The 26,641-nt window shown below is 41.5% G+C and overlaps 1 protein-coding gene across 1 annotated transcript in view; it reads left to right on the top strand.

Moving 5' to 3' along the window:
* F13A1 (coagulation factor XIII A chain) overlaps window positions 1-26,641 on the top strand; it is a 219,582-nt gene that overhangs the window by 878 nt on the left and 192,063 nt on the right. The window contains exons 2-3 of the mRNA XM_040353671.1: window positions 16,364-16,528; window positions 22,730-22,918. Coding sequence (XP_040209605.1) covers window positions 16,372-16,528; window positions 22,730-22,918 — 346 coding nt within the window. The 5' untranslated portion in view covers window positions 16,364-16,371. The remainder of the gene's footprint in view (window positions 1-16,363; window positions 16,529-22,729; window positions 22,919-26,641) is intronic.

The raw sequence follows: 26,641 nt of genomic DNA, 5'->3' as shown, positions 1-26,641 counted from the left end.
TAAAAAAGTAATAAAATGCATAAACAGAACCAGATCATATCCACCATGTGCCTTAGCAACTGTATTTTCCCTTTGAATCTCTTAATGCATTGTAGGAAAAAAAAGAAGGATTAAAATGTTTTTTTTTTTTTTACATTAGTGTGTACATAAAGCCACTTGTTTCCCCCTTTTTTTTTTTTTAATAGAGTAGGAAACATTTCAAATCCCTGTCTGGTTTTTATTGTTGTCTGTGTCCCTGGGCCCTGTTATCTAGTTAAGGGGAAGTTTTTTTTTTCTTGTTGAGAGGGCATGTGATCAGCACAGGGCCAATCAGTACTGTCAAGGCAGAGTGTCAGAGGATCATGCAGCCTCATAGGACAGAGTAGAATGAAAACTCCCCATGCAAGCTTTAACCAATGCATGGCCGGACACCTAGAGAAGTCACAAGACTGCCTTATACTGCTGATAAGAAAAAGTATTTAGCAGTTTATATTTACTAAAATAATTGCATTTCCATGTTCTGTGTACTGTGGGAGACCAGATATAGTGAATGCAGGGTCCTGGGTTTAGTAACACTTTAACCACTTAACCCCCCTGGTGGTATTCCCGAGCGTGACTCGGGGTGGATTTTTTGTGCTAAAACCAGTATCCCCGAGTCACGCTCGGGGTAGCTATGCAGAGCATGCAGCGTGCACTGGCTTACCTTGTTCCTGGATCCAGCGATGCCACCGCGCTGTGTGAGCGAGCGGGACCTCGCTCGATTCACACAGTGTCCCCGTGTGCCGTCGATCTCCGTTCCCTGCGACGTTACGACGCACGGGGGCGGAGATCGGCGCCAAATTAAAAAAAGTAAACAAACACTATACATACAGTATACTGTAATCTTATAGATTACAGTACTATATGTAAAAAATACACACACCCCTTGTCCCTAGTGGTCTGCCCAGTGCCCTACATGTTCTTTTATATAATAAAAACTGTTCTTTCTCCCTGCAAACTGTAGATTGTCATAGCAACCAAAAGTGTCCCTTTATGTCAAAAATGGTTTTAGAGCAGCTAGAAAACAGCGATAATAAATTATAATCACTTGCAGAAGTGTGCGATAGCGATTTGTGGGGAAATTCGTCATAAAAAAAAAATTCCTATTACTCTTATTTGGTCAGATTTAAGTGAGTTATTCTTAAGAATTACAGGCCTACAGTATAAAACGCCAAATTTCCTTGCAAATAATGGTACTGCTTTCAGCACCTTTTTTCTGAAATAATCATACCGCCAGGGAGGTTAACCACTTCCCGACGGCCGTACGACTATATACGGCCGCAGGGTGGCTCTACTTCTCTGGGAGGCCGTGTTTTTACGGCCGCCCCTTTTCGCGTTCCCCGCGCGCGCTCCCGAGCGCGCAGCGGGGAACTGCTGTGCTGGCCGTGTCCCTTGGACACAGCCAGTCACAGATCGCCGTGAACGGCCAATCGGAGCGGCCGTTTCCTAGGCGATCTGTGCGGCCAATGAGAGATGATCTCATATGTTTACATATGAGATCATCTCTCATTCCCGGCTCTCGCAGACAGCGGTGCTGTCAGGGGAGAGAGGAGACGGATCTGTGTCTCTTGTACATAGAGACACAGATCGGTCACCCCCCCAGTCACCCCCCTTCCCCCACAGTTAGAACACTAATTAGGGTACACATTTAACCCCTTCCTCACCCCCTAGTGTTAACCCCTTCAATGCCAGTCACATTTATACAGTAATTAGTGCATATTTATAGCACTGATTGCAGTATAAATGTGAATGGCGCCAAAAATGTGTCAAAAGTGTCCGATGTGTCCGCCATAACGTCGCAGTCCCAATAAAAATCGCAGATCGCCGCCATTTCTAGTAAAAAAAATTTTTTATACAGTAATTAGTGCATATTTATAGCACTGATTGCAGTATAAATGTGAATGGCGCCAAAAATGTGTCAAAAGTGTCCGATGTGTCCGCCATAACGTTGCAGTCCCAATAAAAATCGCAGATCGCCGCCATTTCTAGTAAAAAAAAAATTTATACAGTAATTAGTGCATATTTATAGCACTGATTGCAGTATAAATGTGAATGGCGCCAAAAATGTGTCAAAAGTGTCCGATGTGTCCGCCATAACGTCGCAGTCCCAATAAAAATCGCAGATCGCCGCCATTTCTAGTAAAAAAAAAAAAATAATAATAATAATTCTGTCCCTTATTTTGTAGGCGCTATAACTTTTGCGCAAACCAGTCGCTTATTGCGATTTTTTTTTTTTTTTTTACTAAAAATATGTAGAATACGTATCGGCCTAGACTGAGGATAAAAAAAAAAACGTAAAAAAAAAAAATTGAGCTATTTATTATAGCAACAAGTAAAAATATTTTTTTTTTTCAAAATTGTCGCTCTATTTTTGTTTATAGCGCAAAAAATAAAAACCGCAGAGGTGATCAAATACCACCAAAAGAAAGCTCTATTTGTGGGGAAAAAAGGACGTTAATTTTGTTTGGGAGCCACGTCGCACGACCGCGCAATTGTCAGTTAAAGCGACGCAGTGCCGAATCGCAAAAAGTCCTCTGGTCAGGAAGGGGTTTAAGTGCCCAGTAAGGAAGTGGTTAAGGACCAAGCCTCTTTTTACGCTTGTCGTTTACAAGTTAAAAATCTTTTTTTTTTTGCTAGAAAATTACTTAGAACCCTCAAACATATATATATATTTCAGACACCCATGTGAATAAAATGACTGTCATTGCAATATTTTATGTCACACCATATTTCCGCAGCGGTCTTAAAAGCAACATTTTTGGGGAAAAATAAACTTTTTTGAGTTAGAAAAAATAACACAACAGTAAAGTAGAATGGATAACATATTTGGAAGAGTTGTGGGTGCTGCACACCCGGATTGAAAAAAATTGTATAGGAGATCCCTCATGTTTTTAGCAGCAAGGTATTGTATAAAGCAAGTAACAAGTTGTTTATATAAAAAATATATATATTTTTATTTTATGTATTAAAAGTATCAAAAACAAAAAAGGGAATAGGGAATAATTACATGGGAGTCATAAAAGGCAGTTACTGGTCGCAACATCAAAAACACATCTCATAGATAAAGGAACATTTAACACATGGACTCAAGATTGTAACAATGAATTCATATGCAATTCCACATATATGAATCCCTACGCGTTTTGACCACAAATGAATGGTTAACAGTCTTATTCAGGGGAATATGTTCTATATGGGAAAATAAAGAAATTATACTAACAATAAATACATAATACTGTACATATGTATTTGTTAGTATAATTTATTTTTCCCATATAGAACATATTTCCCTGAAGAAGACAGTTAACCATTAATTCGTGGTCGAAACGCGTAGGTTTCATATATGTGGAATTGCATATGAATTCATTGTTAGAATCTTGAGTCCATGTGTTAAATGTTCCTTTATCTATGAGATGTGTTTTTGATGTTACGACCAGTAACTGCCTTTTATGACTCCCATGTAATTATTCCCTATTCCCTTTTTTGTTTTTGATACTTTGATACATAAAATATATATATTTTTTTATATAAACAACTTGTTACTTGCTTTATACAATACCTTGCTGCTAAAAAAAAAAACCCATGAGGGATTTCCTATTAAAAAAACAAAACAACAGTAAAGTTAGCCCAATTTTTTTTCTATATTGCGAAAGTTAATGTTACGCCAAGTAAATTGATACCCAACATGTCACGCTTCAAAATTGCGCCCGCTCGTGGAATGGCGAAAAAACGTTGGCACTTAAAAATCTCCATTGGCGAAGTTTTTTCTACAGGTTACCAGTTTTGAGTTATAGAGGAGGTCTACTGATAGAATTATTTATTTAACCTTTTATTTTTACACTGCTTTAAAAAAAAAATGGGTCACTTTTATTTCTATTACAAGGAATGTAAACATCCCTTGTAATAGAAAAAAAGCAAGACGAGCAGGGCCGCCATCAGAAATTTTGGGGCATCTTACACAGTTTTAGGCCTGGGCCCCCCCTTTCCCGGACATCAACATTCCCCAGGGCCCGCCCCCGGGTAAGTCCCACTGAGTGCGTTCCCATGTCCTCCTCTTTCAGTCTCATCTCCCTGATCCCATGTGCTTCTCCTCCTCCTCCAGTCCCATCTCCTCCATCCCACATCCTCCTCCTCCAGTCCCATCTCCTTCATCCCACATCCTCCTCCTCCTCCAGTCCCATCTCCTTCATCCTACATCCTCCTTCTCCTCCAGTCCCATCTCCTTTATCCCACATCCATCTTTTCCAGTCCCACATCCTCCTACTCCTCCAGTCCCATCTCCTCCATCCCATGTCCTCCTCCAGTCCCATCTCCTCCTCCTCCAGTCCCATGTCCTTATCCTCCTCCAGTCTCATCTCCTCCTCCTCCTCCAGTCCCATCTCCTCCATCCCACATCCTCCTCCTCCAGTCCCATCTCCTTCATCCCACATCCTCCTCCTCCTCCAGTCCCATCTCCTTCATCCTACATCCTCCTTCTCCTCCAGTCCCATCTCCTTTATCCCACATCCATCTTTCCCAGTCCAAAATCCTCCTACTCCTCCAGTCCCATCTCCTCCATCCCACATCCTCCTCCAGTCACATGTCTTTATTCTCCTCCAGTCTCATCTCCTCCTCCAGTCCTATCTCCTCCATTCCACATCCTCCTCCTCCTCTAGTCCCATGTCCTCCATCCCACATCCTCCTCCTCCAGACACATCTCCTCTATCCCATCTCCTTCTCCTCCTCCAGCCCCATATCCTTATTCTCCTCTAGTCCTATCCCCTCCATTCCATGTCCTCTATCCTATGTCCTTCTCCTCCATCCTGGGACTCCGGTTCTGGTGGCAACTGTCTCCAAGGACATTTCTCTCTCACTACCTGTTGTGCCTATGGGACCTCACAATGGGACACAGATGGTAAAAAAAGAATGTGGTTTTAACTCTTCCATAATTTATCCAAAATGGAAAAAAAGTGCTTGTTTTGTATATATATATATATATATATATACCTTTTATACATAACTAGAACATCTAATAGGGTTATATCATTGCATAAGATTTCCCCTCACTTCCTGTCTTAGTGTCACCAGATCAGGAAATGAGGAGAAATCTCCTGCAATGACATAACCCTGAAGAATAAAGGGGTAGTGCTGCGCTGTGAATAGGGAGTGGGATAACGTGCAGAGGAAGTGTAGCCAATCCTTATATATGGAAAAAAATGGAAAAAATTGAAAATATAGTCTGGCTACTAATCATGAGTAGCAATAATAAAAAATGATACTGATATACCATACAAATAAATATCATCAAAATAAACGTGCTACAATGCAGCCAAAGCTAGCTGAAGAAATGTGAAATACAGAGTGACAGTGCTGGTGTCATATAGTGAAATAAATAATAACAAACGTACTGATACACAATAAAGTGTACAGCGTGCGAAGCACACCAGTGACTGTAATAAACTAGGTTAAATGTCCATGCAGCAGATAAGTATAAACATAGCAGCAGGCAAAATCCAAAATAAAAGTGCTGGTGTAGATGCCAAAGTGACGTGACAAAAGGGGTTGATTTCTGGTGTTTTCTTCAGAGTAAGTGAGGATGTCCCCTTACCTTACTGCTGTAAGGTAACAGCATAAAAACCCAGGTACACTTTTCTGGTCTTATCCACATAAGGTGTCATCAAAATGGACTGTAATTGGAAAAAATAGATCCCTCTCGGTAGTCACGTCCAAACCGTGACAGTGACTCGCACCCAGGGAGATGAAAGTGCCAATAGTGCAGTATTGTTTTAAAATTGGGTTTATTCAAACAAAATAATACACTAGGTACTCACATTGTTGTGATAAAAACAGGCATATAAAAACAGGGCGTTCGCCAACGTCACCTCCGGTACCTCTTGGTGGACTCTATGTAATACTCTTACGCGTATTCGTCACTTCTCGTAACTTCTTCAGGAGTTTATGCTGTTACCTTACAGCAGTAAGGTAAGGGGACATCCTCACTTACTCTGAAGAAAATACCGGAAATCAACCCCTTTTGTCACGTCACTTTGGCATCTACACCAGCACTTTTATTTTGGATTTTGCCTGCTGCTATGTTTATACTTATCTGCTGCATGCATGGGCGTCCGCTCCATAGGGCAAGGGGGGGCAATTGACCCCCCCTGGAAAATCAAGTCTCACGGAAACACGGGCTGTCTGAGTGGTCCCGGGCCGGATGTCACACAGACACAGCGAGCAGAGTGAAGCTGCTTCCCCCTCCAGTGTTTATGTGTACACAGGGGGAGGGAATCTGCTGTGACCCAGCCGTGCTGATGGCTGATCTGAGGTACTGAATGGGATGGGGGGAGGGGAGGTCCGTCTGTGAAGGGGGGTCTGTGCTGAATGGAGGGGTCTGTGCTGAATGGAGGGGTCTGTGCTGAAGGGGGGGTCTGTGCTGAAGGGGGGTCTGTACATTCTCTAGGCTATATTTATATGGGCATGGAGTGAAGCTGAACTATCTCAAGAGCTATTTCACACTGCCAACTGGATGCGTTATCGGTAAAGCGCCGCTAAAAAGTGTCGCTTTACCATCGTTTTAGCTTGCGCTATTCGGCTGCTAGCGGGGCACTTTTAACCCCTGCTACCGTTTGAAAAAAGGGTTAAATGTGTATCGCCGCTGTGGAAGTGCCCCCCCTGAAAAAATTTCAGCGGACGCCCATGGCTGCATGGACATTTAACCTAGTTTATTACAGTCACTGGTGTGCTTCGCACGCTGTACACTTTATTGTGTATCAGTACGTTTGTTATTATTTATTTCACTATATGACACCAGCACTGTCACTCTGTATTTCACATTTCTTCAGCTAGCTTTGGCTGCATTGTAGCACGTTTATTTTGATGATATTTATTTGTATGGTATACCAGTATCATTTTTTATTATTGCTACTCATGATTAGTAGCCAGACTATATTTTCCATTTTTTCCATTTTTTTCCATATATAAGGATTGGCTACACTTCCTCTGCACGTTATCCCACTCCCTATTCACAGCGCAGCACTACCCCTTTATTCTTCATTTGTTCCTGGTTTGATACACTATTTAGTGCAGCAGCTGTACCCCTTCCTTTTCCCTTCCCCCCACTCTTGTGGTAAGCGCGGTAATACCCACCCCATCACCTTTAATGACATAACCCTGTTAGATGTTCTAGTTATGTATAAAAAGCAAGCACTTTTTTCACATTTTGGCCAAATTGTGATCCCCCCCCCCTCATCTGTGTCCCACGGGTTGCAGGAAAAAAATTGCTAGATTCCCCCATTAACACAGTGTTGATGGGGAATCCCTGCTGCAGAGCCATTGTATTCTCCCAGTAGGGGGTGGGAAAACCGCCCCTGCCAGGAGAACACAGTAATTATTGCTAGTGGCTACAAGAGCTGCTAGCGATAATTGTATGAAAAATATGACAGGCTGGTTGTACTCAAGTTGATTGATCGATTCACTTGGGTACATTCAGCCTGCCCATACATAGTTTGAATCTCAGTCAGTCTCTGCTAAACAGACAGAGATTCAAACCATCTATGGCCGGCCTTATCTGCACTCTAGCTGCAATCTTCACAGGGGCCGATACAGTTTTTCTCAGCAGGGGATCTGTCTGTGGATCCCTTGCTGAGCAGAGCAGGAAACTGACAGGTCTGTGTACACTCATGCTGTCCGTTTACACCCAACCGCTCCCTGATCCGGCCAGACGGAGGGGAGTGGAGGCCTTTCCATCTAGTTTCTTTTTGCCAGATCAGATTGGAGGTAGGTGGGTGTAAAGAAACACATTTCCATTTAAAGCGGAGTTCCGGCCACAATTTCACTTTTTAAATATAAATACCCCTGTAATACACAAGCTTAATGTATTCTAGTAAAGTTAGTCTGTAAACTAAGGTCCGTTTTGTTAGGTTGTTACAGAATTTAGACACTTTATAAAATAGAAATTGACTGGGGCGATCTTAAGTGTGGGCATCATGAAGCCAGACTGTATGACTTCCTGGATTTCAGCCTTGAACATGCTCAGTGCTGCACAAGCAGTGTCAGATCAGGTTTCAGCACCTGTGCTGTCCAAGTCACATGATTCTTTGAGACTGGGGAGTGCACAGACTCCTGGAAAGTTACACCCACTACATTCCCAGGAGTCTGTGCGGTGTAGGTTAGGAAGCATTAGGCACCTAGGTGCAGGAAGTGGGAAGATTAACTATTCTGCCTAGCAACAACACTTTGAAGGCATCTAAAAAAAAAAAAAATTTTGTAAAGGACTAATGACATTTTTTTAAAACTACTAATGTAATGTTATATTTATGGGTGGAACTCCACTTTAAATCTGCTGCCCCATAGAGAACAATGGATGGTTCGATCAGGTTGCCTCAAAAACAGACAGGACCCGATCAGACCACTCATGTGAAAGGGGTCTGCATCCACATGGATTGCTTTTCAGAGCATTGGCTAGTTTAGTGAACCCGGACTAATAACAATCACTGTATTGCTAGAAACATTGCTGTCCTTATAACATGGTGACATAAGCTAACATCTATGCTGCACGTGTGTAAAGTTACTGTCACTCTGCTAAAAGGACAGCAATAGGTCTGGTAATACAGTGGTTGATATTACCAGGGGAGCACAGGCAGTGCACTGTGCATGTCTTCTAGCAGCTTCAGGGAAACACTTTTTTTTTCACTTACCTCGATCTCTGCAACAGCTTTGCTTCAGAGGAATTCTCCCACCAACACAGGAAGCACAAGGCTCTTCAGTGATGGACAGTGCCCCCTGTGTATCTATTGGCTAAGGAGGCAGAGCAGCCCGCCTCCTCAGCCAATGAGCAGCTAAAAGTCTGTTAAAGACCACCCTCATACCATCTCCAGAGTCTCAGCCCTGCCAACTTACTATGCTTAGCCTACGGCTGCATCTCTCCTGCAGACCTGGGGCTAGATTCAGAAAGATAAGCGTATCTTTCTGCGGGCGTAACGTATCTCAGATACGTTACGCCGCCGTAAATTAGGGTGCAAGTTCCGTATTCAGAAAGAACTTGCGCCCTAAGTTATGGCGGCGTAACGTATGTGGGCCGGCGTAACCCCGCCTAATTCAAATAGGGATGATGTGGGCGTGATTAAAATGAATGGTGACCCCGCGTATTTTACATTTTTTACGAACAGCACATGCGCCGTTTGTGAAAAAAATCCCAGTGCGCATGCTCGAAATTCCGCCGCAAATCATCATTGCTTTTGACGTGAACGTAAATTACGTCCAGCCCTATTCGCGAACGACTTACGCAAACGACGTAAAATTTACAAAACTCGACGTCCATACTTAACATAGGATACGCCTCATATAGCAGGGGTAACCATACGTCGGAAAAAGCCTAACGTAAACAACGTAAAAAAATGCGCCGGGCAAACGTACGTTTCAGAATCGACGTATCTACCTAATTTGCATATTCGATGCGTAAATATACGGAAGCGACACCTAGCGGCCAGCGTAAAATTGCAACTAAGATACGACGGCGTAAGAGACTTACGCCGGTCGGATCTTAGTCAAATCTATGCGTAACTGATTCTATGAATCAGGCGCAGAGATACGACACCGCAACTCAGAGATACGACGGCGTATCTGGAGATACGCCGTCGTATCTCCTACCTGAATCTAGCCCCTGCACTATTTCTTCTCCGGCTCCTCTCTCCTGCACACTTCCTGGTTGCCGCCCGGCCTTGGGACGCTCCAGACACTCAGGCCCAGTACATGTGTATCGGCTGTAACCCCCTGATGACAGGACCTCTTAAATGTGAGATCTGGGGTCAAAAAGACCTCAGATCTCATATTTACACTAAAATCCAATAAAAAAAAATTCATTTGAAAAAAAATTAATAAAAAAAAAATTCTCCTAAAAGAGCATTGGTGGAAGTGACGTTTGACGTTGCTTCCGTCCTCCAATGCTATGGAGCCGAGTAGGGGCCATCTTTCCCTCACTTGGCATCCAGGCATCTAGGAGAGAGGATGCTATCATCTCCACCGCTATTGGCAGCTCCGGGGGGCCCTCTCCCGCCACCGATAAAAGTGATCTTGTGTTAAATCCTCTGCAGAGAACACTTTACTCTTAAAAAAAACGCACACCGTTCCTGAAAATTCTGGGGTTATCAACGGTATTTAGTGTCAAAGTACCGACGTATGGGTACGGCAAATTGCATGAAGTGGTTAAAGATTGTAGGTTTCTGTTAATCTATAACTGTCTGCTTGGTTATTTTTTCAATAATGGCTAGGAAAATATTTGTGTGTGTATAGCTCGGCATTGTTGAAACTTTGCAGTTCTGCTGCCAAGGAATTATCTGTCATCTTAGTCAAGAAAGAAAATGACCCCAGGTGCCGCTAGAAGACTGAGGAGATTTGGTACTGGGCTACTGAGGCGTGGAAAATTGACAGAGGACAGATTGCCTCTGGGGAATGACCATTTTTACTGTTTTGGTTTGTTAGCAGTACATGCTTTTTGACATGTGACCAGGTCAAAGGGCAATAAATAAAAAAAAGAGAGAGAACAGTAAACCATCTGTGACCAGTCCAGGCAACAACATTTTCATGAATAGAAAAACACTAAAAGAAAAAAAATAGAACTTGTCTATTATGTTTTTCATTTATTAAGAGAAAGTTTGAAAAAATAACTACTAATTTTAAAATGTTTTGAATTTACATTTTTCGGTTTCCTCAGTGTCACACAAAATAAAATAAAACACATCTAACCAACTATGCAAACAGTAAAAATAGTATTTAAATGTACCTGCTCATGATGGCAATATTATGGATCCAATTAGCAGAATAGGGTACTACAATACAGGTGACAAAAATAGCTGACTAATAGCAGCACTTTGACAATAGCCTTCATATCTAGTCCAGGCTGCCAGCTAACTGGCACCCTATCATTGTCCAAAGATAAATATTTCTGTTAGGAAAAGACGTTTAACCACTTCCATACCAGGCACATACGCACCTTCCTGCCAAAGCCAATTTTCAGCTTTCAGCGCTGTCGCATTTTGAATGACAATTGCGCGGTCATGCTGCACTGTACCCAAACAATTTTTTTATAATCACATCTGTGATTTTTATTTTTTGCGCAACAACTAAAAAAAGACCAATTTTTCTTTTAAATAAAGTTTTTATTTTTTTCTGTAATTTTTATTATAAATAAGTAAGTTTTCTTCTTCAATTACGGGCACTGATATGGCGGCACTGATGGGCACTGATGAGTGGCACTGATGGGCACCAATGAGGTGGCACTGATGGGCACTGATAGGCGGCACTGATGGGCACTGATAGGCGGCGCTGGTATGCGGCACTAATGGGCACTCATAGGTGGCACTGATGGGCACTCATAGGCAACACTTATCAGTGGCACTGATGGGTACTTATGGGTGGCACAGATGGGCACTGATAGGTGGGCACTGGGCATGGATGGGCACAGAGAGGTGACACTGATGGACACTGAGGGGTGGCACTGATGAACACTGAGGGGTGGCACTGATGGCATTGCTGGGCATCACTTGTTTTATTTACCAATTTATGGCAGTCAGTGCCCATGTTGCCAGTCAGTGCCCATTTGTGGGCACTGATTGGCATCTATTGTGCTAATATATTTGTATTTATTTTTTATGGTTGCCCCCTTCCCTGGTGTTTTTTTATGGTTGCCCCCTTTCCTGGTGGTCCAGTGTGGGCATCCGAGGGGGGGCTGTGCTGATAAACAATCAGCGCAAACCACCCCTGTCAGGAGAGCCGCCGATCGGCTCTCCTCTACTCGCATCTGTCAGACGCGAGTAAGGAAGAGCCGATCAATGAAAGGATTCCATTCAATAGAAAAGCTGCGAGGAATAATCATTAGGGATGAGCTTTGTATTCGAGTCGAACTCACGTTCGACTCGAACATCGTATGTTTGATCGTTCGTCGAATTACGAACGTTTTGAGCCGTTCGCGCCAAATTTGAGTGGTGTGTCTCCACCCATAATTCACTGCGGCATTGCAGTGCATTGCTGGCTGATGATTGGCAAAGCATGCACTATGACCCGCATGCTTGGTCAATCACAGCGCGCCAAAAACGGTGAGCCATAATTGGCCAAAGAAAGGGTGGCTTTGGCCAATTATGGCTCAGGGGTATTAGTACACGCCCCACACTATATAATGCTGCCTGGAAGTCAGCCTTGTGTAGTGTGTTGGTGGTTTACAGAGAGAGAGTGTCATTTTTTTGGAGTTAGATAGAGCAGGCAGGCTAGTCAGTTAGAGTTACAGTGTGTAGAGGATATATATGCATCCCAGGTGTTGTATATATATTTATACACTGTATTGAGTTTAGATAGATCCGCTCTTCCTAATATACTGGCAGGCATGTGATTGTGCTAGCTGCAGTATTTTCATGTGATGTACTGTCTGTGTCCTCTAAAGCTACGTCAATAGATTTGCTGGTGTTTCTCATATTAATTCCTAAAGGCAGTAGAGCTGCACAATTCTGGGAAAAATGAGAATCACAAAGAATCTTAGAATGAAGATCACGATTCTCTCAAGATTCTCAAAAATGCATGGTGCTTTTGTTAGCATCCATTTTTGTGATTTTTTTTTATTTTATTTACACACACATTTTATATATATATATATATATATATATATATATATATATATATATATATATATATATATATATATATGTATATATATATATATGTATATATATATATATATATATATATATATATATATATATATGTGTGTATATATATATATATATATATATATATATATATATATATAGTGCCCCTGGAAGAAGTCAGCGATTTGATGAAACAGCGTAGGGAGGAGCGGCGTGCTGACGTCACCAACTAGACCACGCTACTGCCCGGAAGGACGGGCGGATAGTGAGAGCCGGCCGGCTTGAGAATTATACAATGCATATTTTTATTCTACCTCATGTGAGTGCATGCCTTTATTTTATTATAAAATTTTGGAACATACTACACTATGGCAGTTTTTATTTCCACATGGGTAATCTGCATTGGGGAGACCTATTAAGAAGCCTATACGCGGAAGGAACAGGAGAGTTGCCTGTGTGAGACCAGTGAGAGACCCAGGGCAGGGTTAATAGCCACAAGCGAATGCGATCTCTGTAATAAGAGATCCACAGGAGTCGGTAAGGAGATTTGATATAAGAGGTGGAGGCACTCTTCTATTTCTCTTGGCACTTTTTTCCTGGGTGTTCATTCGTTTTGATGTCACAGATACTTAACATATATGGACTTTTAAGTGGATTGGAATAATATTCAATGATATGTTTGCTGAGCAGGAGTGATCTTGCCTTTTGTTAACCATTTCGATGTCACTTATTTATTTTCAGTATATTTGAACACGTATCATTCCGGCGTCACTTATACATTTTTAGTATATTGGAACACTCACTTAATTTGGTATATTAGAACACTATTCAATATTTGCTTTTGTTTGCACAACATGAGTGTTCTCGTCCATTAACACTTATTGGCACAAACTGGTGCTATACACTGTATCAACACAGTCACGTAGCAATCCAAATACAGTATATGATATAGAGTGTTTGTTCATTTCTTTTCACATTTAACTATTATTTTGGTTGGACCAATAATAGAGTTGTCACAGTGCAACGCAGCGCAGCTTAAAATGTCTTTGTTTTATATTTATGTGTGTGTGTGTGTAAATAAAAAAAAAATCACAAAAATAAAAGTGCATGCTAACAAAAGCACCATGCATTTTGGTGCAGCTGCATTAAAAAATAATATTAAAAAAAGGCCCATGCACTTTGGTGCTACTGAGGGGTGGCAGGCAGTTCATTCTCAAATTAATAGGCTGTTCTGCAGCAAGGCACATACTCTGATGCATCGCATAGATGTGAAGTTGAACCTTTAAAACACAGTCAGGAGGCCGAGGGGCATCAAAAACCACAGCAGTGATAACAGCATGGCTGTTTTGTACAACGTCACTACAGTACTAACTTACCTCACTGCGCACTCACTGCTCTGTTTTCCAAAAAGCTTAAAAAATATTTTTTTGGGCTAGAGCTACACTTTAAAAAATTGTTTAGTGTTAGTACCACAGATTACAGGGTGCCTTGGCGCGGCTCTGTGGCTCACGCATGCGTTTGCATACTGTTAGACAGGTTCATTTGGTTGTTCTGCAGGCTGGTCGGTAAGGAGGCCTGTTTTTTTCCTGGGCATTCTCCAGGTTTTGTTGTTAACTTTAAAAAAGTACCAGTTCAAAATTACAAACAGATTCTACTTAACAACAAACCTACAGTCCCTGTCTTGTTTGCACCGTCTGTATACTGCTGTTCAGAGTACATAGGGCTTTCCTTTTTAATTTGGGTGCGGGGTTCCCCCTAATATCCATACAAGACCCAAAGGGGCTGGCAATGGCCGGGGGCGGGGAAACCCATGCTATTTTTCAAAATGATTTTCATCCATATTTCAGGGACCAGACATTACATTAAAGCCGCAAGCAGTTTTAAATGACTTTTTTCTTATAGTAACACCCAACATATTTAAAGGAATTTTAAAAAAATTTAAGCATCATTAAAATCACTGCTCCAGAAAAAACGACAGTTTTTATAACTTTTTTTTCCATTGATACATGTTCCCTGGGGCAAGACCCGGGTTCTCAAACCCGTTTTATGACAATAACTTGCATATTAGCCTTAAAAATGAGCACTTTTAAATTTGAACGTTGGAGTTCCATAGACTTCAATGGGGTTCTAAAAGTTTGCGCGAATTATCGGTCCGTTCGACGGTTCTGGTGCGAACCGAACGGGGTGGTGTTCAGCTCATCCCTAATAATCATGGTAACATTTCTGAGCATTCCAATTTAAGATTTACACACTACAGTATATAGGCATATACTGTTCCAAAACTGTTTCACAATTTTGTTCTCTAAAGGAAGCAAGATGATGAAACCTCTGAAACATTATCTGAGACTATACTTGCAGCATACACACAGAAACATCTTGTTCAGGGACTTTCAAGATTGTTACATACTTATATAATCCCTACATCTTGTAAGATATTCAATATATATTTACATATAATTAGGGCTGTTACTGATTAAAATGTTTGTGTTCGATTAATCGTTTTTTTTAATCGATTAATCGACTCATTTTAATTAATTATAACGCACATACATTTTTTGGATCACCACCATATATAGTCCCCACAGTAATATCCACAGACATCTTCCCCCACTGATATCCACAGACATCTCCCCACTGTAATATCCACAGACATCTCCCCACTGTAATATCCACAGACATCTCCACCACTGCAATATCCACAGACATCTCCCCACTGTAATATCCACAGACATCTCCCCCACGGTAATATCCACAGACATCTCCCCACTGTAATATGGTCCACATCTCCCCCACTGTAATATCCACAGACATCTCCCCACTGTAATATCCACAGACATCTCCACCACTGTAATATGCACAGACATCTCCCCACTGTAATATCCACAGACATCTCCCCCACTGTAATCCACAGACATCTCCCCATTGTAATCCACAGACATTTCCCCACTGTAATCCACAGACTTCTCCCCACTGTAATATGGTCCACATCTCCCCCACTGTATAGGAAGATTAGTGCTTGCCTAGTCTTACCAGAGAAGCTGGCCAAATACGAGCAGTTGAGGCCAGGTGATGACGTCAGCGCGCCGCTCTAAGCTCACCTAGGCCGCAGTCGGGAGGACCAAGATGGCCGCCGCTCTGGGAGCTAGGCCGAAGCCACGGCCTTTCCTATGGCCGAGGCAGCAGCGGAGCTCAGTGGTATGTCGATCTGCATATGGTGACCCTTTCGGATCACGGATCATTTATGATCCGTTGCACCACTAGTACTGATCAAAATAATTTTGATCAATCAAAAAAAATTACGATTAATCGAGGAATTAATCTTTAATTTCCGCAGCCCTAAATATAATATTCATGTACAAAAAGATACATAAAATTATGTTTATGAGGGTATGGATGAGGCTAATATGTATTCAGCCTGTTTGTTAGATCATAGTACCCTTCTTCAGGAACAATGAAGAAAAGTGAATACCTATGAGCTTTATATATTATATCAATAGCTTTATATTACAATCTTGCACATTTCAAACCCTTTACATTACAATATACAGTATTCAAAATAATTATATGTTCAAAAAACATTTTGCTTTATTACATATAAGGGACAGAAAGTGATACTATAAAAAATGTACATACAGGCATGTATATTGACCAAATGACAACACTGTATAGTCATAAGTTAGGAGAATGTTTATAAAAAAAAGTCTTTCCACTCATGGATTATTGTTCTTTAGTGACCAACATGTCAGAGCCTAAAGAAACAAAGCAAGAGAAGAAGAAGGGCCCAGCGGGTTATACGGGTCGTAGATCTGTACCTCCAAATGTGTCCAATGCTGATGAAGATGAGATTCCAATCATGGAAACTTTTGGAGTCATCCCAAGGGGTGTCAACATGAAAGGTAAAAATAAATCAATATTTAGCAGTTTTTATTTTTTGTAAGTATACAGTAAAGGAATACCAAAATATGAAATGTACTGTAGAATACAGTATGTCAAGGACATCAGTTAAGCTATTAATAAGTTCAGCTTTGGAACAGGTAGTGTTCCCCTCACCCTTGAACCCTGAGCCTCCCCCCACTGTGGGATTCCACTCTCCCTCAGCTGCTGTCACATTTAAAATCAGCATAGCTGGGTGGGGCTCTGTCCACACAGCCATGTCATCCATTCATAGTGATCTGTGAATGAATAAACTACGGTCCTCACTGTCACTGCAGCAGACAGATTGTAATTCTCAATGGAATACGAGCATGCTGATTGGCACATTCGTAGTCCACTAACACTTCCGCCAGCTTTGTAGCAAAAAACTTGTACAGTGGTACAGGCACAAAACAGGAGGGAGAGTGTGCAGAAGCCCTAACTTGCACTCACGATCTACTGATCCTGGGTGCAAAGCTTTGTAGGATCCTGTAGAAATTATTTATAAATGCATTTTTTTCTGCAAAAATATGTGCATTTATTATTTCTTCCTGAAAGGTCAACTTAGCAGTGCTATAACTTTAAATAGTTATTTAACATATACCTATTTGGAATGCTGCTTTTCAATTAGTGCCTAAACATATGGTCCTAATGTTGCAGTTTCTACTTAAATCACAGCTCTGTCCAACAATACTGTATAACGATATTTAAAACCTTACCCACAAAGAATGTGTCCCAAAAAGTGCCTACATAGTTACACAGGGCCAGATTCACGTAGAATCGCGGCGGCGTAACGTATCGTAGATACACCGCTGCAAGTTTTCATCGCAAGTGCCTGATTCACAAAGCACTTGCGAGAAAACTTCCGCCGGCGGCCTCCGGCGTAAGCCTGCGTAATTCAAAGGGGCGTGTGCCATTTAAATTAGGCGCGCTCCCACGCCAGACCTACTGCGCATGCTCCGCCGTGCTTTGCGCGAAGTGACGTAATTTTTTCGAACGGCAACGTACCTAGCGTACTTCCGTATTCCTGGACGTCTTACGCAAGAAGGAAACATTTTTAAATTTCGACACGTGAACGACGGCCATACTTTATACAGCACATACGTGTGCTGTGTAAAGTTAGGGCACCTAAAACGATGACTAACTTTGCGACGGGAAACTAGACTAGCAGCGACGTAGCGAACGCGAAAAACCGCCGTGGATCGACGTAACTACTAATTTGCATACCCGAGGCTGGTTTACGACGCAAACTCCCCCCAGCGGCGGCCGCGGTTTTGCATCCTAAGATCCGACAGTGTAAAACAATTACACCTGTCGGATCTAAGGGATATCTATGCGTAACTGATTCTATGAATCAGTCGCATAGATACTCTGAGAGATACGACGGAGTATCTGAGATACTCCGTCGTATCTCGGCTGTGAATCTGGCCCATAGTTACATAGTTACATAGTTAGTCAGGTTGAAAAAAGACACAAGTCCATCTAGTTCAACCAAAAAAAGATAATAATAATAATAATAATAATAATAATAATAATAATGCAATCCCATATACACAATCCTTCACCCACAGTTGAGTCAGAGGAAGGCAAAAAAAAAAAAAAAAATTCCTTCCTGATCCCCCGAGAAGAGGGATTTTCCCTGGATCAACTTTACCTATATACTGTATGTTAGTACCCAGTTATATTATGTACATTTAGGAAAGAATCCAGGACTTTTTTTAAAGCAATCTACTGAGCTGGCCAGAACCACCTCTGGAGGGAGTCTATTCCACATTTTCACAGCTCTTACTGTGAAGAAACCTTTCCACCTAATACAAAAATAAACAACCATACTTTGCCAATCCAAAATAAAATTAACAAAGGTGCATGCAAGCAATATCATCCATCAAATATGTCCTTCCAATATTGTGAAATCAAAATGCTGTGACAAATTGTCTTTCTCGTATTGCTTCTAATTCAAAAAAGTGCTCCAGTGCAGATACAATAAAGGTGCTTCAGTGTAGCAAACTCTCTGGGGCAGATCCAGGTAGATCGGCGCATTCTTCCGTCCGGCGTAGCGTATCTATGATACGCTACGCCGCCGTAACTTACAGTTTTTTTTGGTATCCTGAAAGAATTTTCGCCGTAAGTTACAGCGGCGTAGTGTAACTTAGGCGGCGTAAGGGCACGCAATTCAAATCGATGTGATGGGGGAGTGTTTTATGTTAATACGTCGTGACCCGACGTATTAACCCGCCGTCCGTGGGGGTATCCCAGTGCGCATGCTCGAAATTAAACCGGAACAAGCCAATGCCTACGACGGTGACGTCATTCTACGCAAAGCCCTATTCGCGAACGACTTACGCAAACGACGTAACATTTTCAAAATTCGACTCGGGAACGACGGCCATACTTAACATTGAGTACGCCTCATATAGCAGGGGTAACTATACGCCGAAAAAAGCCTTACGGAAACAACGTAAAAAAATGCGCCGCCCGGACATACGTTCGTGGATCGCCATATCTAGCTAATTTGCATACTCGACGCGGAATTCGACGGAAACGGCACTTAGCGGCCAGCGTAAATATGCACCTACGATCCAACGGCGTACTAAGACGCCTGTCGGATCGATCCCTCATTCAGTCGTATCTTGTTTTGTGTATACAAAACAAAGATACGACGGGGGAACTTTGAAATTACGCGGCGTATCAATAGATACGCCGGCGTAATTCGTTTGTGGATCTGCCCCTCTGTGTCTCCACCACCACTCTGTCTGTTGTAATACTCACCAGAACCTTTAGGCCCCGTACACACGATAGAATCCATCCGCTCAGCGGATCGGTTTCAGCGGATAGATTCTATGGTGTGTACATTCCTGCGGATATTTATCCGCGGAAATTTCCCGATTCCAGCAGATAAAAATTTGTAGACATGTCTACAAATCTATCCGCTTGAATCGATCCCAACGGATTGATCCGCTGGTCTGTACAGACTCACCGGATCAATCCGTCCAAAGGGATCCCCCGCATGCGTCGTAATGATTCGACGCATGCGTGGAATTCCTTATATGACAGCGTCGCGCTCGTTGCCGCGTCATCATCGCGGCGACGGCGCGACACGTCATCGCGAGGGGATTTTGGCGCGGATTTCAATCCTATGGTGAGTACACTCCATCGGATCCAAATCCGCTGAAATCCTCGAGAGGATTTATCCGCGGAAACGGTCCGCTGGACCGTCTCCGCGGATAAATCCTCTCGTGTGTACTAGGCCTTAGACTTTGTGCCTTTCAGCTACAAAGTCACCATGGGCTTTTGGATATTACCCTCCCGGGGGCAAAAGGGGAAGCTGCCCTGGGCTCTGTCAATGTTGGGGGCCCGCCAAAGCAGCTGTCCCTTGAGCCCACGCTGTCCGCAAATTGTGGTCTCATGATAACCCTGCCGAGCGCAGAAATACATTGCTGTATTTCCCGACCAGCAGGGCCCCATGCAGCCTGTATGCTCAGAGGCTTCTATTTGCGGATGGACATTTTATGGTTACACAACCTGGTCACATTGTTATAATCTTTTAATATGGACTATAAACTGAAGGAGAAATTTTTGCTTTAGATTACAAACATGTTTCTGGAACAAATTTTGCTCGCAATCCAAGGTTTTACTGTATTTCATTGGCCAGAATTTTTATTTATTCTGGCTATTAAAATGTAGAGCTTAACGTGCCTATAGTTTACACATGTTTATCAGCAATTATGGACGTTTATTGGCATTTATGCAAATTTTCTGCGTTTTCACACCTAAAGTTTACACGCCTAGAGTTTATGCACGTTTATGAACGTTTATGGGTGTTTATGCGCATTTATGTGCGTTTTCAGCGTTTTTGTGGTCAGAAAACTGCTCTTGAATGCAATTTTCTTTTTTTCACAATCAGGTTTTATTGAAAGTAAATGACAGTTTACAAAGTGACATCCTTGCATATAATTAGGGTATGTTAGATATACATGTCTTTTTACAACAAATAATCAAGGCATGTAATAATGTGTGGCATGATATTAAGGGGTTAAGAAAATAATATGATAAGAAAACAAAATTATAACAATAATAATGATGATGAAATAATAATATTAAAACAATAATTATAATATTAGTAATGCAAGTCAATTTAACAAATTGAATGTAATTTTAGGGAGTTCAGACAACTTATAAACAGCTTATAAACTCCCCTGCTGATAAACTGCTCAAAACGTCCATGTGTGCATAGACACATAGGATAACATAGAGGGAAGTTTAAAGGGGTTGTAAACCCTCATGTTTTTTCACCTTAACGCATCCTATGCATTAACCTGCCTGGCGGTATTCCCGAGTTTGACTCGGGGTTAGATTTTCCTGCTGCGAGCGGTAACCCCGAATCAGACTCGGGCTTGCCTCGCTAGATCCACAGGCACTGTTTACTTACCTTGTCCCTGGATCCAGCGATGCCACCGCGCTGTGTGAGCGAGCGGGACCTCGCTCGATTCACACAGCGTCCTCCTGTGCCGCCGACCTCCGGTCCCTGCGACGTTACGACGCACGGGGACGGAGAATGGCGCCAAATTCAAAAAAGTAAACAAACACTTTACATACAGTATACTGTAATCTTATAGATTACAGTACTGTATGTAAAAAAAACACACCCCTCTTGTCCCTAGTGGTCTGTCCTGTGTCATGCATGTCATTTTATATAATAAAAACGTTTCTTTCTCCCTGCAAACTGTAGATTGTCCATAGCAACCAAAAGTGTCCCTTTATGTCAAAAATTGTTTTAGATCAGCTAAAAAACAGCGATAATAAATTATAATCACTTGCAGAATTGTGCGATAGCGATTTGTGGGGAAATTCGTCATAAAAAAAAAAAAATAATGACAGCGACAATTCTGCAACTGAGCAAATTTCAGTGATTTTGATTTGATTACATTATTGAATAATTTTTATTTGAATTATATTATTATTTGTTATAATTATTTATTTATTATATTATAATTTATCATTTTGTTTTTAAAAAAATGTCATACCCGGGATGCCTATTAGAATCTTGTTTGGTCAGATTTAAGTGAGTTATTTCTAAAAATTACAGACCTACAATATAAAACGCCAAATTTCCTTGCAAATAATGGTATCGCTTTCAGCATGTTTTTTCTGAAAGAATCATACCGCCAGGGAGGTTAAGGTGAAAAAACATCTGACAGTTACTGGCCCCCCAGGTTGAGAATGCGCTGGATCTTTGCCCGAGGTTCTCGGCTCTTCATTGGATAGATTGATATCAGTGCAGCCATTGGCTCCCGCTGCTGTCAATCAAATCTAAAGACGTGGGCACCGGGGGACGGGGCCGAGTCCTGCACTCAGCGGCTATGAACGCCAAATGCAGGACTCGGGAGGTAACCCCCTTGGGAGAGCGCTTCCCATAGGGGGTTATCTGAAGTGGGGAGAAGCTGAGAGAGCTGCTGGGAGACCCCAGAAAATGGCATTCGGAGCCACACTGAGCAAAACGAACTGCACAGTGGAGGTAAGTATGACATGTTTGTTTTTTTTTTGTTTTTTTTTTACCTATAGTATCACTTTAAGGGCAGTTTAAAAAACGCCCAATCTCCCAAAAATGTAGGTTTAACAGCAGCAGTGTGCATGGTGTCTAAGTGAGTTTGGCATCCTTCTATTGTTGCATATATCCAAAATGATTACATCAGGTGTCCCCAAAAACATATTTTTTAGTTTTACCCCACAGCATGAAGACTTATTTTTGTGGAAATTAAGTTACATGCAGCTTGCTGTTTCTGGTCCCTCAAAGACACTGGCTTCCTACACAATTGTAGCTCCTTTTACTTTATTGCTTTTTTATTCCCATCTTCTGGTTCTAAAGCATTTATCTTATCTCTCTTGATTTAACACAATGTATCGTCCCAAACAGTGTGATCACTCTACCTACAAACAGAGGAAGAAAGCAAGACGAAGATACTATGCACTACTTAGCAAATGCTCTTTTGCTGCTCTTTTTTTGTTTCAGCATTATAATGTATATTGTTTTGTCTTTTTCATTTTCAGACAAATGACATACTTTTTTTTTTTTCTTTTTTGAACACTTTTATTCTTGCCAGCATCAAGGGTGCTGGTGTTTTGCTGCAGCTGTTATTTTCTTTTTTTTTAACAGTGAGGCTATTATATCTGTTTGTCTTTCATAGATTACCTGGAAGTTGAATATGTTGAGCTGTACAAACAACAGTATGAGAAAAATAAAAAAGAGCATCACACAGACCGATACTTCAACAACAAACTCATCATACGCCGTGGGCAGAAATATGACATTAAAATAAACTTCAACCGGCCATACAATCCAGAAACAGACCAGTTTTGGGTGGAGTATGTAATTGGTAAGTTTGCAGAGCGACAGAAGATAATAAGATAAGTAATAATAGGAAAACAAATGGTATATTGTTAATATTGTTCTTATTATATGAATTGTGGATTCTGTTGGTGGAAGGACTACTGAATGTGGAGTAGATGTTTTCATACTTTTACAAATACTTGTATGTGTGAAAAGGGCATAATGTCATCATCACATCAAGAAATCAGCAAATAACTGGTCATATGCATTTTGACATAAATGTACATATTTCTATGTATTATATGGGTCACTTCTAATTAAAATTGCATGGCATTGTGATCAGTATTAAGTCAAACATATTTTGTTTTTTTTTGTTTTTTTTTACTTTCAATAAATTTTTATTGAAAATTCATGTCAGGTTACAACAAATTAAATAAGCTTCATGAGCCACATATGCTCGAATATTTCATATATATCACAATGAGAATACGTAATATAATTATCAGATTATGAATATGACTCAACATTAGATAAGGAAATAAGAATTTGATATAAAAAAAATGGGGTAAATCATTAAACTATAAAAACGTCTACTTGCAAGTCATAAATTATTAGGATACAAACCCCCATTATCAAGCAGACAACTGGAAACATTACCCTGAGAAAGGGAAATGGATCCAATGGAGACCCTGAGCCTACTCCCCCAGCACCCCCTATGGGATCCTGCTGTGCCCGAGTGCAGGCCCCTAATCCCCCCGGATCCCCCCCCAAACTCGCATCACTCTCACCAATGCGGTATAGGCATATAAATGCCCAAGGGCAACGAGATGAATACCCCATCCCAGAAGGTGAATAACATATATAAAATAAAATAATTATATACGGACAATTCATATATAACTAAGAGTTATAACCCCACATTAAACGTATAGTTTGGTCAATAAGGGAATAATAACTAAAAGTGATAGTAAAAAGAAGTATAGTGAGAAGAAGAAAGGAGAAGAGGACAAGGGGAAGGGAAAAGGGCTAGGGTGATATGAGTAATGCCTAGTCTCACAGTCAAGATATTCTCATTAATTAATTAGGATCGGAGGTCAAATGAATGCCAACGAAGTCAGCCCAGGGATTCCATATTTCATAGAAAGCCTCGGATGAATTAGATAGAATGCTGGACAATTTTTCTTGGAGCATGATCCATGAGATTTTTTGTCTAACTACTGAGATGAGCGGCCTAGGCTGTTTCCACGATTTGGCAATAGCAATCTTGGAGCCAAGTAACATAAAATGGATCAGCTTTTGTGAGGATCTAGAGAGGAGAGGGATGTTAGCGTTCAATAAGGCAACATTGGGAGTCCTAAGAATCCGACATCCTGTAACCTTATAGATCATATTAAACATGATCTTCCAGAAGGAGCGTATCCTAGGACATTCCCACCAAATGTGGGCCATGTTGCCCCGGAGCTGGCATCCCCTAAAACACAGAGGATCAGCTGCGGGGAAAAAGGCTGCCAGTTTGGCTGGAGTAAGATACCATCTGGTAATAACCTTAATGCTTGCCTCCACTAAGGAGACTCCTTGAATGCCCCGAAAGGATCTAAAGACAGCTTTATGCCAGTTCACTAGGGTAATGTCACATTGGAAGTCGGATTCCCAAGCCCTCATATAGGATGTTTTAGATGTTGGGTGAGTGAGGGCTGAGTAGATCAGTGAAATGCCTCCCCTCCCCTCCATGGCTCTTCCACACCAAATTTCATACAAAGTGAAGTCAGGGGGTAGGGGCCTGGATTTCCAGATACTGTAAAGAAAAATTGATATTCGTTCGAAGTTGGCTCTCTCTGAGTCAGGAATTTGAAGAGATTGTATACAGTGCTTGAGGGAAATGGGACCACTAGAGGTGAAATATTGTCCTATCCGATACAGCCCCTTGTCCATCCACCACTTAAAGTCTGTGGAATGTAGTCCTGGCGGTAAATCAGGGTTGTTAAAAATATGAGCCAAAGGATGGGCGGAAGACGTTATGCATGTATTGTGTCTGAGGCGATCCCACAGGGCAAAAGACTGAGATAGCACAGGGGATAGGATGGCAGGGCGGGTCTTGACGGGGGACCATAGGAGATAGTCTAGAGGGAGATTGGGGATAGCTTGTTGTTCAATGGTAACCCAGTCTGGAATATTGTGTTTAGCGTATACCATGGAGAATTGTGCTAATCTTGCAGAGAGATAATAATTGTAGAAATAATAATTGTTAATAATATAGAAAAGAAGTGTAGAATAGATCTATTTACTATAGGTTTTACAGTTCTTGTGTTTGAAAACACATTTTTCAGTGAGTGTAAACAAGTAAATAAGACCTTTATTCGAAGATACATTTATTACAATAGAGGAGAATAAAGATAGGATTGGAAACAAATTACACTTAAAGGTGTTGTAAAGGTAATTCCCCCCCCCCCCCCCCTAAATAGCTTCCTTTACCTTAGTGCAGTCCTCCTTCACTTACCTCATCCTTCGATTTTGCTTTTAAATGTCCTTATTTCTTCTGAGAAGTCCTCACTTCCTGTTCCAGGAGCTGTGTGTTAGTGGGCGTCCTGACACTCCTGCTCTCCCCTTCCCCCCTCAAGAGGCTTTCTCCACACCAGGGAAAAAGCCTTGCATTACTGTGTGTAGTTACAGACAGAAGAACAGGAAGTGAGGATTTCTCAGAAGAAATAAGGACATTTAAAAGCAAAACCGAAGGATGAGGTAAGTGAAGGAGGACTGCACTAAGGTAAAGGAAGCTATTTAGGGAATTTTTTTTTTTTAGGGTACATAAAGTGGAACTAAAGTCTAAATAAAAAGATTGTGAAAGGCAGACTCTTTATTGCATGAAGAGGCGTACAGTGTTTCTTCTGTAATTATAAAGCGTACCTGCCTTTCCAGTATTCTTTAACCGATTCCCAACCGGCTCACGCAGATATACTGCAGCAGAATGGCTCTCCTGGGCAAAATCCTGTATACATACGACTTCGCCCAGTCGTATGTATACAGGATTTTACAGGATGTATACAGGATTTTCCCTGCAGGGAACCCGATGCATGTGGCCGGCAGGCATGATCGCCGCCGGCCAAGCGCAATCGCGTGCACGAGCGAGAGCACGGGAGTTTGTGTGTGTAAACACACAAATCCCTGTGCTGTCTGAGGATAGAAGGACAGATCATCTCTTTCTACAAAGTAGAAAACACGATCTGTTATCTCCTATAGTGAGTCCCCTTCCCCCCACAGTTAGAACACACCATAGAGAACACAATTAACCCTTTGATCGCTCTCTAGTGTTAACCCCTTCTCTGCCAGTGACATTTACATAGTAATCAGTGCATATTTATAGCAACGATTGCTCTTTAAGTGTTAATGGTCCCAAAAATTTGTCAAAGGTGTCCGACCTGTCTGCTGCAACGTCGCAATACCGCAAAAAAAAAAAAAAAACGCAAAGCACCACCATTACAAGTGAAAAAAAAAACATATAAATGCCATAAATCTTTCCCATAGTTTGTAGACGCTTTAACTTTTGCGCAAACCGATCAATACACGCTTATTGCAATTTTTTTTTTACCAGAAATATGTAGAAGAATACACATCGACCTAAACTGAGGATTTTTTTATGGGATATTTATTATAGCAAAAAGTAAAAGTAATTGTGTTTTTTTCAAAATTGTCGCTCTTTTTTTGTTTATAGCACAAAAAATAAAAACCACAGAGGTGATCAAATACCAGCAAAAGAAAGCTCTATTTGTGG

Source organism: Rana temporaria, chromosome 5 (assembly GCF_905171775.1).
Source record: "Rana temporaria chromosome 5, aRanTem1.1, whole genome shotgun sequence".
NCBI lineage: Eukaryota > Metazoa > Chordata > Amphibia > Anura > Ranidae > Rana > Rana temporaria.
The sequence above is the reverse complement of the archived record's forward strand: the minus strand, read 5'-3'. Positions and strand labels throughout refer to the sequence as shown.